This window comes from Passer domesticus, chromosome 2 (genome assembly GCF_036417665.1).
Source record: "Passer domesticus isolate bPasDom1 chromosome 2, bPasDom1.hap1, whole genome shotgun sequence".
In the NCBI taxonomy this organism is placed as follows: Eukaryota; Metazoa; Chordata; class Aves; order Passeriformes; family Passeridae; genus Passer; species Passer domesticus.
This window is the reverse complement of record NC_087475.1, coordinates 123199178-123217567: the sequence shown is the minus strand read 5'-3', so window position 1 is coordinate 123217567 and position 18390 is coordinate 123199178. Positions and strand designations below refer to the sequence as shown.

The window sequence follows — 18390 nt, the reverse complement described above, 5'->3', positions numbered from 1 at the left end:
TCTGATAAGAGTAACTGGTAAAAGAGAGGGAATGGAAGGACTCAGGGGAGCCAGTGTGTCTCTGCTCATGGAATGGTCTCTCTTCCAGCTCAGCCAGGCCTCTGAACCACAGCTGCGAGCAGGCCAGGATGACGTGTACAACGTGAGTAACTCTGGTCTTTGTGTTCTGATCCACCACCCAGACAGAGCTTTTGGGGCACAGAGACAGTGAACTGCCTGCTGCTCAGAGCAGCTTTGGATGAGCCAGCTAACGAGCAGGCTGTAGATGTGAGCAGCATGGCAGCTGTAAGGAGGAAAGGTAAAACCTCACAGGGACAGCTTCTGCTGTCACCACTCTGGCCAGATGCTGGAGAGCTCTTTGGGCTGTTGGTTCCTGATCTGGCCCACCGAGTTCCAGGTTGGCAGGAGCCCAGGCTGTTTGTTGTGCTGCCCCATGGAACAAACAGGCCTGTGAGAGCTCTGGGGGTGTGTGCAGCCACTGCCCCCGTTGCTGCTGCTGTTTGATGTGGGCTGGGCAAAGGGCAAATGCCAAGGAATGCTGTGGAGCTGACTGCACCTGCAGCTCTTCCACTCTCAAGTGTGTGGAGCCTGAGCCACCACAGCCCCTGTGCCTCCATTCCCGAGCTTTCCAGTTGCCCCACAGCAAGGCCTCTTGTACCAGATCATACCAGAGAAGTGCCTTGTCCTGTGCCCTGACTGTGGGCAGCATCTTTAGGCAGTGAAAGAGGACAAAGACAAGATCCTGCCTGAGCTTCCTCACTGAATTGCCCACTCATGGCAGCATTAAACTCTAGCTATTTTTGCTATGTCTAGCTGTCTTTTAATTTTTTTTTTCTCACGCTTTTGACCATAGCCACATCCTGTGATGAGTTCTGTTTAACTCTGTAAAGTCTGAACACTAATGCAATTTCTTTTCAGTTTAAGTGTAGCCCATCACTTTTCAAGCACTGTCACTCTGTCAGCTGTGTTATTTTGACCTGAAATCTCTCCTTTGCCCTTGTCCAAGGTAACCTTTTCCAGCTAAGAATTGTGTTGGGCATAAAATTTCTGTAGTTCCTTGATGCAAATTTAGATAAGCAGCTCTGCAAGAAAAATTAAGCTTGTGGATCTTTGGTCTCCAGTGGGAGAGAAAGCATGAAAGTCAGAGTCCCTCCCCCTCATGCTCTCTAGTTTTCAACTCATTTCCACTTAGGAAAGGTTCTTGATGCAACAGCTTGCAGTTTTGTGTCATTTCCATGGCTTAAATGCAGACATTGCTGTTGACAGTTGCATTAGGGAGTATAAGGAATTTCTAGTTCAGTGATAGTCCTTGGGATTCCCTTCTTTTCCGAGTTGAGATCTATTATTATCTCATTACCACGGTGCCCACCCGGTGCTTTTGTTCTCCCTTTCAGAAACTCTCCCGCGGGCACCGAGACGATTACGATGTGCTGGGAGGAAAGCGAGGAGCAGACCCCGAGCTGGGCGGGAGACACCAGGTAACCTCCACGCACATGTGCGCCTCTGCCCTTTGATCTGGGGCCTCCCACGCCGTGTCACGGCGCTGCTGGCACCGGCAGCCACCCCAGCGCCTTCCTGGGGAGGGCACGACGCGATTCGTGTCGTAGCCCGGGGGGGCAGCAGCGAAGCTCCCCCTGCCCTTTGATCTCTGTCCCCTGGCTGGGCCGGGAGCTCGCAGCCAGCCGGGGTGGGAAGTGACACCCGGGCGGATGCGGAGGAGGCCCGGCAGCCGTGGGTGTTTCACAGAGCTCGCTGCGTCTGATGCCATCAAACAAGCGCCCACAAAGCAGAGCAGCAGCCAAAACAACTCCTTCTGCTGCACAGCCCATCACTTTCAAAGGAAAAGGGAGGGAAAACCTCCTGCATCAGTAGGTGACAGCTGTAGTGGGGGAGAAGAGAAGAACCAAGTTTTACCAATTGCCAAAGTGAAATTAATTTTCCCCAGAACAAGTTGTCTGAACAGAGCCTTACAGGTGGAGGCAGGAGGGACTGGAATGGGCAGGGGAAGTCCATAGAGCCCCAGCTGTGCCCTGGAGCAAATGCATAAGCACACACAAGGTGGTGGGGGCTGCTGGCAGTGCAATGTATGGGCAACTTTTTTCTTCTGTTTTACAGCAAAGGAGAAAGAACCCTCAGGACACTGTCTACACTGTGAGTAGAGCACTCTGGAGGGAGCAGAGAGGGAGGGAGGGATGGCTGGGAACAGGAGATTCTGTTTCACAGAGACTTTTCCCCCCGCAACCCAATTTCAGCTCTGGTTCAAAACTCAACAGCTGCTTTTTAAGACTTCTCTGTCCTTCCACCCAACTCTTCCCAGCAGACCCTCTGTTTTTGCTTGAAAATTTCTGCTCACTTCTGAGTGACAGGAGCAAAACACTGGGGAAATGTGGAAAAGAATGTGGATCAAGATACCTGCTAATGCCTAATGCTAGTGACTAACCAGCCTTGATCCCATGTGATTGCTGCTGCAGTGTTTCCTGTGCATGGACTCCAGCCCCTGTGCCTGCTCTCTGGCAAAGGCCAAATACCAGTGCTGCTTGGGAACCTCTTGATAGAATTGATTTGACTCTGGCTAAATGTGGTGGTCTGTGCTCCAAAGCACAGATACAGGAATATTAATTCTCATGTCTTAACTTGGGTCTTTCTGGGTCTTTGGTGCTTTCCAAGCTTTGGTCTTTCCAAGACCTTTACTGCTCTTGAACGAGACACTCTGAGTTCAGCCGGTTCTAAATGTGGCTACCCAGGGGCTGCCTTGGTTTTTCTGTTGTCACACTGACTCTTTCCCCCTCTCTGCCTGCAGTCACTGCAGAAGGACAAGATGGGTGAGGCATACAGTGAGATTGGAATGAAGGGAGAGGTGAGTCTTACTTTCCTTCCTGGTGAAAACACGGCAACAGAAAATATTTCAGCTTTTGGCCAGAAAATCCCTGACAGCTGCCCTGGCTGGGGGGCTGAGGACATGAGATGGGTGAGAACAGCTGAAGGAAGGTCTGGTGCCAAGTGCTGCAATGGTCCAGCAGCACTGGGAGATTTTGGGGCATGTTTCTCCAGAGCAGTTCGGAGCTGCAGGTTTATGGTTTCCCCTCCACGGGCTGCTGAGACTGGCTGGTGTTCCAGGATCTGGAGAGCAGTGCCAGCCCCTCCTTGTGCCTGCCTTCAGACAGGGAACAGGGGAAATGTCCTCCTTCAAATGTTTAAGCAGGCACACATCACTCACATCTCCAGCTACAGCAGAGGGAGAATTTTTAGCTCTGTGCACAAACTGCTGGGGGAGGAGGGCTTGTGTCAGAAACAAACCATCTGGGGACGCTTGTTAATGGCAAAATGAAAAATTGCTCTGACCTACACAGGTTCTATTTTATGTCAAAGTGTCATATATATATATATATATAACCTTTCATTTCCTTCTGACACACAAAAAAGGGGCATTTCAAAAGAGTTTAGTGTTGAGAAATGCTGAAGCAACACCAACATTTAATCTCTTCCTCTTTTTTATTCTAATGCTCCTCTGCCAGAGTCAAGCTGTGTCTATGAGCTATGGGGCTATAAAGTTTCACTGTGTTTTTTGAATGTTTCTGTTTCTGGAGGGACAAGAGCACCAAAGCCCTTGTCCCATGCCAAATATATGATCATTTAATAGCTTGCTTCAACTTTAACTGTAACAAGCACTACTCCTTGACACATTTGTGATACAATCTAATACTAAATAATCAGTGTCTACAGAAATGCTGCCAAATCTCTATACATACAGTGAATCAAAGAAATAGCAACATTCTAACAGTATGACAGGAAAATATGTCAGCAAATGTAACCAATTTGTTTTTATTTCCTATCCCCTCTATTTTCTCCTGAACAGCCCTTGCAGCATGTCTGGGCTGGTCCAGACTTACCAGGTGCTTTCCTGTGCAGAGTCCAGGCCATGCACAGCTGGTACATCCTGTACACCCTCAGCACAGCATGGGGGAACTCAGGGGCTTCTTTCTTTTTGCATAATCATTAATCAGTCCATGCTTGTTTTATTTTCCCGAAGCAGCAGAGGCGGCGAGGCAAAGGCAATGAAGGTCTCTACCAGGTAGGCACCACCTCCCACGGCTGCTCCCTCACCTGTGGTGGGATATCCCATGGCACTGTCGGGGAGGCACGGAGAAGTGAAAGGAAGTTTCCCAGGCAGGCACCAGGTGTCACACTAACTGCTCCCTCCTGGAAGCCCCAGCTAACCCTGCTCTGAGTTCCACAACACAGGGCACAGCTGCCCCACCCGAGCAGGCTGCCAGGGAAAGGACTGGGCATCACTGGAGGGGCTGTCAGGGGTTGCCTCCTGATGCACCTATTTCCCTTCCGAATCGAAGAGAATGCCAGAGAACAAAATTCATGATTTGATGTCTGTTCATTTAATTATCAATGCTCATTCTAGCATCAGTTAGCTCTTAATAACACACAAACAAAATGTACTCCAAAGATCTGCAGAACCAGTTAGGATGATTTACTGTGGTCAATATCTTCATAACCATTATTCAGGATGTACCTTGCCTTCATGTAAGAGCTATTTGCACCACACAAAGACTAAAGGATCACTCAGGAGTAAAAACCTCTGCAGGGGGAAAAAAAATCAGACTTACACTCCTGACTGAGCCCCTGCCATCCTGCTGCTGCCAGGAAGAAGGAAGCACTCACGCTCATCCCTCACCTGTTTCTCTGGTTCCTCTTTTTCAGGGGCTCAGTGCAGCAACCAAGGACACTTACGATGCTCTCCAAATGCAGCCTTTGCCCCCCCGCTAAGGGGGAGCCTCAGAGGGGATGGGCAGGAGTGAGAGATGCCCACCTGCCTTGGGGAGGAGAGGGGGAAAAGTCGTTTCCATCCAACACAAGCACTGTGTGTTTTCTGTGTGCAAGAGCCGCCATGGGCTGGTGCACAGAATCTGGACCTGGCCTTTTCCTTCTCTCCTCCTGAATTGTGTAACTGCTTCTGCTGTTAGAATGTACATATCTGTAAAGTTGTGTCCAAATATAGTGGGTATTAGGCTGATTTTTTTTTTTGGTCAGGTTTGTGTTGTTGGTACCAGACTATATCTTCTAACAAACACGGTTATTTCCATAGGTCTTCCTTGTCTTCCAGAGTATTAAGACATGGAATTATGGCTGTATTACATTTAAACAATTTGCAAAGATTTACTGTATTACTTCCTGTAGTATTTATCTTAAGACTATTTCACCCTTTTTGCTTTAAATGTGCCTTTAAAAAACTGCTTCAGTGGAGGGCAACATTTTTCTTTAATTATAAAGAGTGACATGATGTTACAGTAGTGAAGCAGAGAGGCTGAATGCCAACTTTCCAGTAGGAAGAAAATGAGCACCAATATCCAAAAAGAGATCAAGCAATGGCACTGCCACTCATCCATAAATGTGAGCCAGGTAAGCTGAGTGAGAGACTTCTTTGAAGGCAGAAAAACAAAGAAAACAAGGAGATGGGTTCCCCTATTATCATTTCCAGACAACAAACTGTACAAAAGCCAACATAAATGCAGTTTCCAAGCCAGTCTCTCATGAGGCTGCCTCTAAAAGGTGCAGGAATCATTCCAAGGAGGTACCAGTTCAATAATGTCGTGTGTTTTTGATGAATGAATAAAATAGTGCCACAGTCCCGTGTGTGTGTGTAGGGAGCAGCAGTGGGAATGACATGAGCTCCTTACCTGAGGCATTCAGCCCATCTGAACCAGCCTGCACCCAGCAGCAGCATCTCCCAGGGAAGCTGAGGAGGACAGGATTCCAGCAGGAGCACCTACACACGTCCCAGAAGCTGGGATGGGCTGTTGGGAAAACGCTCCAAACCCAGGTACCAAAGGGACACTCACCTCGTGCTGCTGCAGCCTCAGCTTTGCCCGTGCCTCACAAGGCTGCACAGGGAAGCCTGGAGGAATTCAGCAAGGACAAATCCAGCCCAGCAACATCAGGGGAGTTTCACCTCGACTCAGGAGCTGACCAAGCCATCTCACCATCCTCACAGAAGAAGCAGAGCTAAAGCAGGGCTGTGGGAACAAGAGCTGCTGCTCTGCTGGCCAAATGAGGTTATGTCTTCTTTCCAGGGACTGGGCGGGTTAGCAGCAGAAAAACTTGCTGAAATGGGTGCTATGCAAGTTCCAAGGCAGTTTTACTTCTTTAAGCAGTAAAACTGTACCTGCAGTAGGTGCTTGTAGCTTTTAAAGAATATTTGCAATAAATTAAAGCAAAAAAAAAAGTAAACTGAGACATGGTAATGAATGCTTCTCACAAAAAAAAATTCCTAAATCCTTTACTGTTCTCTGCAGTGACAAGAAAAATTGAGAGAACTGGGTGATAACTGAGACAGCTGAGCTGAAAATTACAGTAAAGTTATGCTGCAAAGCACTCGATTTTCAGCACACTTTTGCAAGAACAAAGAGTGCTGAAAACAGCTCTCTCTTTTTAAATCACCATAACTGTATCTGCAAGATGTAGAAGTCACAAGCTTTGGCAGCGTGAATGCCAACCACCAAACAACAGGAATTAAATTTTTTGGGGGAGGGGGAAATCACCTTTATGCTCTTTATGTATCAATGGATACCTTGACTTCAAAAAGCATCCAACGCTGGTTTTGGGGCCACTCACCGTGGGGTTGAGCTGAGTCTCCTCTTTGTCTTCAGGAAGCAACTGAAGCTGTTTCTGCTTTTGGGAGAGGAGCTGATAAATACAGAATTAGAACAAAAGCCTCAAGCAGAGTGCATAAAACCCGGGCTTTCCTCCAGTTTGACAAGACAAAAGGCACCACAGATCAATCTTCTGGCCCAGTTTGATGCATAGAGGAAGGGGAAGCAGCCTCCCCTGACACATTTAAAAACTACAAACAAGTGCATACATGTTAAAACACTTGGAAAATGGTTTAATGATGTTTACAACAGAAATGAACTGTACAATTACAGTAAGTTTAATATATATAAAAAATTACAGCAGACAAATGCATCTACACAAAATCTACCTTTTCATTCTGATTTACTGTAATCTACACAATCTCTCAATGCCCACAGCTATCTGTAGGCAACCACTGGGAAAATAATAATAATAATAATATAATAATAATAAAGGGCATCTTTAAAGAGACAGCATTTCGCCTTCCTCCTCACCCTTAGTGTGATCAGCAAGGTTTTGAAATGTGTGGGACTCTCACATTTCAGTCTCAAGAAAAGCTTGGGTTGCGTTTGGGTAGGGTACTCCCACAATGGCCCTTGATTTCAAGTGTTCTGCTGACCTCAAGTGTAGAAATGCAGTGTATGAGGAAGGCCAAGAGAAAAAAAAACCTCCCAGCCAGTGTAAGCAGGCAGTTGCACAGAGCAGTGAAACCATTAGGACCAAAAACTTGTCTTATTTAGAAAAAAAGCAAAAAAGGGACTGCCCAGACACTACAGACATTCACAAATCCTCATTTCTTTGAAAATTATGATCAGATTTAGAAGAAAGGGCTTGGTTTTCCACTCCCAATTCTTCATACAAAGGGGTAGTTTTCAAACTAACATGTTAAATACTTTTTTTAAAACAAAATTTAAGCTACTTCCTCTTTGGCCCACCCCGTAAAAACAGTGAAACCCCCTTTGCACTGAGAAAGAACCTCAGGTCAGTGGGGAAAACAAAAGAACATGCTGTCTCTTTAAAAAGAAAGAAAGAATCCCAGTTTGGAGCGGCCATCAGTGAAAATGCAATCCAAATTGGCGGTCTGGTGGAAATTCCTCACGGAATATTATGTACAGTTTAAAAACCCTTTGTAGTTGGTTTTTCTTTTATTATTATTTATGAACACCTAGGCAGTGAAAACCGTTATGTTAATACATACATAGACACACCCAAAACATACAAAAATACTATTATTTCAAACTACTAAGAATAGGACAAGTTCAGTTATCTCCATGCTATGACTTTAAGAGCATTACACTGAAACAAACAAGAATTTAAACGACAATTTTTTAATATCCCAGAAATATACCAAAATATACATCTAAGCTTTGGAATTACTGAGGTTAGACTAATGCAAGTGCTGGGTAATCGTACTTAATACACAAGTCTAAGGTTCTGCAGGAAAGAAATTATCTTTGGTATCTGCATCAGGCTAATAATATTAACATTTGGATTTTGCTTTGGGATAGAGCTTGTCTGACCCTAGAACCAAACACCCCCCAATCAACTGAGATTAAAAAGATCCATGTAAAAAGTTCCTCCATTTGCAATCCCCCCCCAAAAGTTAAAAAGTCACAGGCATCTACCTAGCATAAAAGGTTGAGAAATACAATGCATAGTTGCACAGTGGTGCTGCAAAAATAAAAGAAATCTAGAAAAAAGGAACTAGAGGAGAAATGAAAAGCTGCTTCTTCTTCTTTCAGGGATTTCTCACAACAGGACAGCCTCTTCCAAGCAGTGAAGGGGGGGGAAGCTCAGAAGTGCACCTCAGCGTGTATTAATCAACATCACCCAGCCCCCAGAGGGTTAAAGCACCCAGCAGAGCAGCCAATCCTGCACCCAAGTCTTCAGCTCCTCAACCCACCTGCGAAGCCCCGGCTCCCTTCCCAGCCCTGTGCCCCGGATTGGATTTCACCCTGGGGCCGGGAGCTGCTGCCCGGGGCCTTCTGGAGCCCCGGGCCGGCCCCAGGCCAGCCCGGCCTCACAGGTGGGCTTGGTGCTGAAGACGCCCTTTGTCTTTGGTTTGTTTGTTTGTTTTGAGTTTATACAATCATTAGGAAATCTTTGGTTTTGGCTGGAAATTTTAAAAGAACAAAACAAAACAAAGAAACCGCCCCCTCCCGACTTATAGCAGCCACCGTGACCTGACAAAGCTTCTCTTTCCCATGGGGGTAGGGGAACTACATTCAAATAAAGATGGACCGGGTTAAGGATGCAGCTTCTGGCCAGTTGGGGAGTGGGGAAGGGATACAGGATTGTCAAATAATAAAGAAGAAAATTAAGTATTTGGAGATTTCTATTTTTTTTTTCCTTTTTTTTTTCTTTTCTTTTTTGGTCATGTTAAAAAGTGAGTAGCATGTATGCAGCACTGGGCTGAGAGTGCCTCCAGGCCCTGGAGCTCAGCGTGGCTCTGGGGTGGGAAAAGGCAGCGTGGGTGGACCTTTTCCATGGAGAGTGGAGGGGAGGGGGTGGATATTCACAGACTAATCAAGAGGACCCCTTGTAACCAAAGGAAATAAGATAAGATTGCAATTTGCCCTCACTTTGCAGTAGCTTTTAAGCAGCGACATTCAGAGGCGTTAGGGGGTCACTCCCCAGGTTGCAGGTCACGGGGTGCTATAGGCCAGAGTTCAGTGTTAATCAAAGGAGGGAGGGCAGACTTGGCAACTCTGTGGGGTTTGGAGAAAGTTAAAGCAAGTTACTCAGTTACGAGTTAGAAATGAGGTATACGACAGCTCCTGTACCTGTGGCGGATAAACACCCCACACCTACTCACACCTAGCCTTAGATACTACCACAGAGGAAGGAAATGGAACAACGGCACTGGCGGGGACGAAGGAGCTCCTGCCCGGGCCCTGGGCACACGGGGGGCACACGGGGGGCACGCGGGGCCGGGGCTGCTCCAGCCCTCCCCAAGCGGCCCCGCAGCGCTGCCCGGCTCCCCGGGAACTCGCGGCCCCGAGCTCCAAGTCTTTCTCTTTGCGTTTTCCCCTCGGACTCACAGGGAGCCCCAGGGTCACAGAGGCCGACACACGGAGAGTGAATGGGGGAAGAACTCAAGGTTTTGTCTCAACTGCCTTGTTCTCAGGACACTGTCACGGGTGCTCGTGTTCCTAAATCGTTTCTCAAGGGGGTTGTGCGATCTCCACGAGTTGCCCCTTGGCATGGCATTCCCTAAGGGCTTAGGATTCCTACTGTTCAATAACTGCAGGGTTTTATAGCACCGCAACGTGCCGGCTTGGAACGCACACGAAGTTATGACATTCAGGGAATAGGGCTTCTGTAGCTGCTGCCACAGAATTCCCCAAAGGCAGTGTGAATCCTGAAGTGGGGCCTACAACAGATAAGACAATTTTGGGAGGGAAGGGGAAGCTAACGTGATAAATTAAGTATCTTACGGCATCATGTAAAGCTCTGCCAGAGAATATTCCCCAGCAGACCGACACAGTTTTAAGACAGATCAGCATTTTGGTCTGAGCTACTAGACAATGTCCTGTTTGGTAGAGAGATGAAATAAGGCAGAGGGGGTATGTTCCAGTTCTGGGGCTGAGCCTCAGCAGCACTAAGGAACGCCGAAGGTATCATCTTCCCTCGCCTCCCACAAGCTGTTTCATTTCCTTCCTCAGATTTGTTTTCCATAAAGCACACCTTGTTTTCCACTTCTTTTGTTCCAAGTGCTCTTTTCTTTGAGAAGTCATTTCTTCAATATCCCTATTACCTATCTATAAATCTAACTAGCTCTTTGAAAAGTCACACAATATTAATACCACTTTTACATAATGTCAGAACAACAATTCTATTAGTAAAGCTTTCAGTGAAGTTCTGCAACCCGATTGGTGTCCGGAGGAAGAGTAGCTGGACAACCCGCTCTCCCCCTTCCTCCCTCCCTTTCTTCACAAGAGCTCACCAAGTTCACTCATAAAACAGCTCAGCCCAATAGCACGACACATGAACATGTACAAGGCTACTTTGGGGAGCAAAGAAAGGAGTCTTCAAGGTCCCTCCCTTAAGAGAAAGACCATCTGCAGAAGCTGTTGAACAGACTCTGACCTTGGACTACACTGCTTCCACATTTGAAGGAAAGAAACAGTTTTCCCTGACTGTATCCCAACATCAGCCTAAGACCTGCAGCGCTGGGCAAGCCCCAGACACCGTTTGTCTTCACAGAGCCGATGCAACTCCATGCAGAAAAGGTGGGAGTACCCGCAAGAGATGAGGTCCTTAGAGGAAGGGACACTGACCCAAAGCTCAAAAAACCCCCACCCAGCTTTTCCTCTTACCCGCTCTGAGAACAGCAGAGCTGACAACTTATCAGTGCCTTTGGTTCCCTACGAGGCCACCGGGAATTGTCCCTCCCCAGCGGAGTCGAGCTCCTTTAGAAAGCCAGCTCTCGCTCCCGCACGCAGCCGGCGCCGGCTGGCGCTCACACGCACTCGCACACGCACCCACCCACGCACACCCTGCCCTCCTCCCCCGCTCCAGCAGCCTCGGGGGAAACGGGCAGGGAGCCTTGGAGCCCACACGGAGCTGGCTGCAACACCCCCCAAGGCAAGAACCACTCGCTCTTCTGCTACTGCCACCACAACACCGAGACATCGGCCAGGAGAACGACCTGGTCCCTCGCCAACAACGCCTCAAAGCTCCTCTCCCACAACCGTCTCACAGTATTTCAACCCTTTCAGGCAGACCAGCCAGGTGTTAGGAGTAGGTTAGCTTTCACCTCTCTGTTTGGTTTTTTCTTTCATAGTTTTTGGTCTAGACAGGATTAGCATTGCTATTAGAAAAGGAAGTGTTTAAAAAGTTTTCCACCTATTATCAAGCACTACAAGCCCTACATTCAGTAACAAGACAAGGGGGATAAAAGGAACCTGTTTCACTTTTGCTCTCCCAGATAGATTAAGATGCGACAACCATTCTTGTCCCTCCCTGGAGTTAAACACAGCGGACCCAGTTCAGCTCTGGAGCAACTCAACTCAACTGAAACGGATTTACAGCCCCGAGGTCGATCCCAGCCCAGTACAGCCATCTCTCCCTCGAGCCTCCTCGATATTTGTTGCCTCATCTTCAGATCCCAGCGAGGGGCAAGGAAAGGCCAAGAGGGAGGGAAGTGTGCGCACACTCGAAAGGACCCTGAACAGCAACCCCATCAGTAACCTGCATGCCACCACGTGCTGTGCTGCAGATTAGACCACAGATAAACCAACCAAACAACAATCCCAAACCCAGGAGCGACAAAATGTTTCCTTTGGCAAGACAGATACAAGGAAAAAAATTTATGAGCAAACATTTTCCTTCTAACACAGTCAAACCCCCTTCTCTGCCCCCAACATCCACCCACCCCCACCCGACCCTATAAAGTTGTAACCTATAAACAGGATCTCAAATACATACAGCATAATCATGTTTATCAATCATAATAAACCATCAGTTCAACTAAACTCTACAGCTAGAATTATCTCCACTATTTATAAAGTTTGCTTTTCTCTTCTGATTTTTTCAGTTTAAAACCAGTTCTGCGACAATGCTAAGCTATGCTGAGGTATTTTATGAAGGTGCCAGAAGCCAGCTGCTACCCACAAGTATTGTTCTCAGAGCTGTATGGTGCTACCTTTCGCTGAGGGAAGACGGGGAAGGATCAAGGAGGGAAAGAGGCAGAGGGACAGAGACAGGGAGGGAGAAAGGGGGCCCAGATTATTCCAGTTATGGACGGTTCTTAGCAGGGCATCACTGATGGACCTAAAAGCAGCCCCAAGACAAAGCTCAGTAGCTGCTTCATGTTCAGGAATTTGGTCAGAAAAGAAGTACCTGATGCGTTCTACATGCTGACCTTATTTGTCTGTGTGAATAAAAGATGCCTTTTCTCCCACAGTTAAACTATTTGTAATTTCAGTGCAATCTCCCTAACGCCCTCCTAACAGCATCCCAACAGGGGTAAAAATTCAGAGCACGTCCTCACTTGGAGTATCCTGGGAGAAGTGGCAGACAGATCAAATGCAGACAGGTAAGTTGAAAAAAATCAAGGTTTCTTCTGTGCATTACTGTGTCCATGTGTGAAGATATGCAAATAGAGGAATTGCTTTTCATCGTTCCAAAAGCACTGAAACTGCTTGCACTGACACAGAGGGAGCCAGGTACCACTCACATCGTGGAGACAAAGATATGAGCATCTTAAGAAACTGTGAACGGTGAACCAACAACTTCTTGACAAAATCTTCCCTGTCAAATATCTTTAATGTATTTTAGGGGACTCCCCTCTGGAAGGAAGAGAGAAACTCACAAGCAGCAACAAGAGATGTAATGAGTGAGAAGGGCAGGACATGTGCAAGGTAGGTATCTTGAATTCTATATTGCTATAGTACTTTGGAGGGAGAGGGAAGATGTCCTGGTTGCAAAAATAGAAAGGGATTTGAGCTGGCTGTGTGAGAACAGACAACCATAAATGCATTGGGGAACAGCAGGCCAGCTTATTCCTTTGGTAATACTCCACCCTAGGCAATATCCAACAGGGACAGACAGCCCTGCTGGGGTACAGGGTGTGGAGAAACAGCATTTAAGCATTTCAGGCAGAACAGGAATAGGGAACAGTGACTCTTTGTAAAGTTAATGTGGCAATAAAAACATCTACATTTTCAACTTCCAGTTTAAAACCAAGAATCATTGGAAGTTTGGACCATGCATTTTATCTGTCCTAAAACACTCTAATGACCATGAGAAGCTACCTGTCTTAAGATAATTTTGTATCTTTATATATTTCTTTATCTAAGAAAATATGACTTAATATTTAAGGTAAATTAGATGTTGCTTTGGTTTAGTATCTGTGGTATGGCTCCAGCTGTAATGGTTGTGCTGCTCAATTTGCAACAACAACAAAAAAAGAGGGAATTCCCATTTTAAGGAACACTGCTTTGCAGGAATGTGCACAGAGTTAAGGAATTAACTCTCCTGTGTCCTTCACTAACTCAACTGCAGAAATGTGTCAAAGCACCCTGTGTGAGGCTTACAGAGGTGGCATTTGAACATTAGGTCACAGTTCTAGGAGATGTCACATCCACACCACCTCACAGTGATTGATAAAAACATACTTCAACTAACAGGTGTTGTAGAGCAACTCAGAAACAAAATAAATGCTCTGTAGGAAATGTAAGCAGATGTAACAATTGTAAGCAGCCACACCTGTGTGTACTTTCTTTGGGCTGTTTGTGAATCCTTCCACGGTGACTGTGGAGTGGGTTCTAAGGTGACCAAGTGTGCTAAAGCCAAAGTGTGCTAAAGCCAAACGTGTTTTTCTTAAGATCAGAAAAAAAATGTCATCACCAAGGTACAAGACCAACTCCTGAAGCCATTCTCTAAATTGTTTTTGACCTTCCGGGCATATCTGTGTTTGTGTTCCTGGAAATCTCTTGCTTTTTGAACTACCCCTGTCTGCAGGGAGAGCTTTTCACCTTATCTTTTCTTGCCTAGGTACTTGCTTGTAACTATGAAAAGCAACCCTCTCACCTTTAAATACAGAGACATGGAAGTCTGAAAAAGAGATGCTATTATCCTTTTCTAAAACACCACCAAACTTTCTGTGATCATATTTACTGGGTCTGTACACAATTGTTATTGTTTCTTTTCAGATGCATCAATTTCTGCTGCCAGCACGACTATGATTTAAAAAAGAAACTTCTGCTAAATTCTGGTGCATGATCTTATATTCTTTTCATTCTCTGAAGGAGCACATGCACTCTAACTTGGCAGATGTACACCCACTGCCAGTCTGATTTCTGTCTTTCACCTAAACACTGGAGGTAGCCAGCATCCATGAGGAAAAACACTGATAGGGATGACAGGTAGGCTCCAGGAACAACAGTCAGTCAGTCACAGGGATGTTTTAGGGGACAAAGAATCAGAGCACACTGGCAATGGATGCCATGGGATATGTGCTGTTTGGGTATTATGTCAGTTTCTGCAAACAAAACCAAGTTTTTTTGGATATGTGACTACTCTGAGTTTCCAGTTTCTCTCAGAAAAAAAACTCGCTAAGAAATTCCCTGGAATCTGGGCCCCAGATAGGGTGAAGGGGTAGAGAAGAGGAGGGCAAAGAAAGGGGTATAAGGTGCTCACACCAAAGCCATGTGACCAATGCAAAGGTAGTCAGAAAAAAAAGCAGATTTTTATAATAAATAAACCATCCAAGCTGCATTAGTGTTCCAGATATGTACTCAACAAGACCCTCTCCCAACCACAAACCAGCAAGAATGGGACATGAAAACTCATTCAGACAGCTAATGGCACAGTCTCCTGGAACTGTGGAGAGAGGATTTTCCACTGATTTAAGGCCCACCTTTCTTTGTGTTTCCTAGATATCTGCAAGGACCACGCCCCCCACCCCACCACAAAACCCTTGGGGAGGAGGGGATCCACCAGAGACGAGCCCGGTGGTCCCCCCCTACCAAAAAAAGCTTCCTGATAAATTGTACTTTTGCACAGGCGTGAAAGTAAGCAGGGACTTTCAGAGTCAGGAAGAAACGCTACAGCTGCGGTTTTCCCCATCCTCTTACTTCACTCAAAACAAGTCCAAGGACTTGCATTCCTTTGGTAGAAACTACAGACCGTGCTGTGGCCTCCAGACCAGCACAGTGGGTACCAGCATCTTCTCTTCTACTTTTTCCCTACCTCCCTGAAGCTCACCCAGCTGTACCTGTTGCTGCTCTGAAGCTTTTACTGTGGGCCACTGCCATTTTTGCAGTATTATTCATAGCCCTAAAAGTCTCCTGCACAGCCTGAAGACGTAGAGACATATCAAAAATACAGAGATTCATCCATACTGGGGGGATAAAGGTGAGACCTCTTGGATTAACAATCCTCTGACATTGCCATTCTATTTACACATCAAATAAAAGAAAACAAATTAAAATCAAGTTAAGAGTCTGCCCCAAGGATAACACAAATTACCAACCAAAAAAAAAAAAAAAGATTAAAAACAAGCAGCAACTTTTATATAAAATTAATAAAAACAAAAGACAAATGAAAAAGAAATTGTCAGTAGCATCTATCGCCTCTCTGCATCTGAACTGCACTTACACAAACTAGTCCATTAGTACAGCAGCTTGCTAGAAATTGACTTTGGTTCAAGCTTAGTTTTAAAAAAATAAAACATAAAAAAATCAAAAACACATAAGAAACGGTGGACGGACATTTGTTAGTTTCCCTGCTTGCAGTTCACTAGTTTTGACATTTTAGGGGTAATTGGTTTAAATATCAGTAAAACAGGAAGGTGGAGAGTTAGAGATGAACAGAGCAAAACCATGGTGGTGGGGGGAGAGATAAGGGGTTCTGCCACTTGAGTGCAAACACAACTCCCACATGCTTGGGCCACAAACCAAAGCATGAGTGGAGTTTAAAGTTGCTGCCTTCCGGATCTTGGATGAGAAGCTCCAGGATCCCCCTGAATCATCAACAAAACGAACATAGCTGCATCAGCTCATTATTTTAGGACACTCTGGTGACAAAAGAAAAGGGGGTGGGTGGGAAAGGGACTCTTCTAATACCCTCACTAGCTAAAAGTAATTTAGTTTTTTACACATGGCAGAAACCTTTAAATCCATCAGGAATGGAAAGTTTAACGTGAACTGCATTGCAGTGATCCAGTCTTCTCTCTTTAAAAATCTTTTTTCTTTTTTGGTTCAGATACTGGATTGTATATTTAAGAATATACGGGTCTAACTTCCGTACAGTTCATTACTCCTTCCTCATCCACAAAAATATCCTCTGCTCCACAGATCAGAATCAAACTTAACAAGTGAGTTGCAGTGCCGGGCTCACGCGAGATCAGCCTGGGGTGTGCAAAGCCCCAGAGTGCCTCTGCTGTGTTGGCATTAACAATGGCACCTTCTGTTCCCATAGTCCTGGCTTCTGTCTTTTGCAGCCAGAAGCACTTGTTTTTTTTTTTTTTACTAGGAAGCTCTTCTAAATAGTGTTGGAAGCATCAGAAAAGGAATATTGCTATGAATGGGGAGAATGTGACCTTCTGAAATCCGGTACCAACTCACCTAGAGGGTGTCTAGGACTCTAGATGCTGCTTTACATGCTGCCAATTAGCCTGGGTCATGATGTTTTTTAAATATTTGTGTGTGCTTTTGCACAGCAAAACGAAATCACTGGAACAGAAGAGCCATCAGTATTGTCACACAATCCACACTCGGGAGGTCACATCCTGCTCTCTGAAGTAAAAGGAACCAAGCACACGAAGCTAAGAGCAGAATTTGGCTGTTTTGTCTAAATATTTGAGAGGAGAAGAATGGCAGTTTGGAGCAAATTCCTACCTCTGCTTACAAAGCAGAGACCAGCCTGGAAGTTTGCACACAATGATCTCTGCTGCTGCAATGAGCTTCCTGCACAAATGATGAATGTAAATTCTTCTGACCCCTACAAGTAGGCATTAGACAAATTCAAGGATGAGGAAACTGTTCAGAACATTTCCAGAAGATTAGGATAGAAAGTCTATTTGTGCTCCATTCTTCCTCTCCACCCCCCCACCCTCCCCCCACGGTGTGGGAGCTCGCTGAAAATAATCCAGGAGCAAAAGACAAACGCGTCCAAACTATATATATAAAAATAATAATAATAATAATCATAATAATAATAATAGAGATACACCAGTAATACAGGCCTGCCTAAATTGTACCAGTTAAGAAAGGAACCCCCAACATGATTGATACGATTATAAACACCTTGTATGACATAATGGCCTGTACAACAGACCTATAAAATGATAATTAAAAAAGAAAGATATTTAGACCAAAAAAACCAAGAAATCCCCTTCCTATGTTTGAACTGATAACCCACCTTAACTTGTCATTGTGACTGCTGGAAATGATAAGTAGTCCTTTCACTTTTTTTGTGTTTTTGCGGTTTTTAGTTTTTTTGTGTTTTTTTTTTTTTTTTTACATTTTTGGTTAGAAAGTTCTCCGATCCATGAAGCGATCCTGAAAAGACAGTGTTTATTATAAAATTAGGCAAATGTCTGTCCCAGCTTTAAATCCTTCCTGTTTTGCTTTTGTTTTTTTTTTTCTCCTTTTTTTTTTTGGTTTTTTTTGTTTTGTTTTTTTAAATACTTTTTCCTTCTCTCTTTCTCTCTCTCTCTTTCTCTCTCTCTCTTGTCCCCAGCAACACGGCGAGAGGATGCCCACGGCATTTTCAGTTCATCGGCCGGGCTGGCAGCCGATCCCAGCGCACAGTGACCCAGGCTGCTGGAGCAGAGCCCAGCCCGGCTCACTGTGCCTTGGAGGCAGTAGTGGTGGTGGACGTGGCCCCGCTGGCAGAGGCCACTGTGAGGAGAGAGTTCTGGATGGACTCGGCTGAGGTGGAGGTGGCGTGAAGGCTGGCGACTGGTCCAGAGGCCCCTGCGGAGGCTGCAGCTGCAGAGACCAAGCTAACTGGGTTGCTGGTGAGCAGAGAAAGGTTCTGAGGGTTCAGGAACAGAGGGGCAGTGACGATGTTAGGGGTACCTCCAGCATTGGCAAACACCAAGTTTCCAGTTGCATCCAGTGATGTTATTGGAAGAGAGCCACCGGATGCAAGAGCTAAAAATAGGGAAAGGTGAGCAGGGAGGAGATAACATTAGCAGTAAGCAACAATGCAAATTGTGCCTAAAAGCAAGAGGTCTCTGCATTTGCCTTTCTCTGATATGTGCGCTCTCTAGATTGCTTGGTTGGATCTTGCAGA

At 45.8% G+C, this 18390-nt stretch overlaps 2 protein-coding genes across 22 annotated transcripts in view; one reads left to right on the top strand and one right to left on the bottom strand.

The window, feature by feature from the left end:
• The window catches only part of CD247 (CD247 molecule), a 53984-nt gene extending 47434 nt beyond the window's left edge, over positions 1-6550 (top strand). For 10 of the 11 annotated variants that reach the window (XM_064411068.1, XM_064411060.1, XM_064411067.1 and 7 more), the window contains 6 exons: positions 89-142; positions 1395-1478; positions 2116-2151; positions 2801-2857; positions 4031-4072; positions 4714-6550. In XM_064411068.1, coding sequence (XP_064267138.1) covers positions 89-142; positions 1395-1478; positions 2116-2151; positions 2801-2857; positions 4031-4072; positions 4714-4779 — 339 coding nt within the window. In that variant the 3' untranslated portion in view covers positions 4780-6550. The remainder of the gene's footprint in view (positions 1-88; positions 143-1394; positions 1479-2115; positions 2152-2800; positions 2858-4030; positions 4073-4713) is intronic. The other variant, XM_064411059.1, reaches the window with a different exon arrangement.
• Positions 6551-6874: 324 nt separating this feature from the next.
• Positions 6875-18390, bottom strand: part of POU2F1 (POU class 2 homeobox 1) — a 112296-nt gene continuing 100780 nt past the window's right edge. For 10 of the 11 annotated variants that reach the window (XM_064411050.1, XM_064411051.1, XM_064411046.1 and 7 more), the window contains one exon: positions 6875-18248. In XM_064411050.1, the coding sequence (XP_064267120.1) occupies positions 17938-18248 (311 nt within the window). In that variant the 3' untranslated portion in view covers positions 6875-17937. The remainder of the gene's footprint in view (positions 18249-18390) is intronic. The other variant, XM_064411054.1, reaches the window with a different exon arrangement.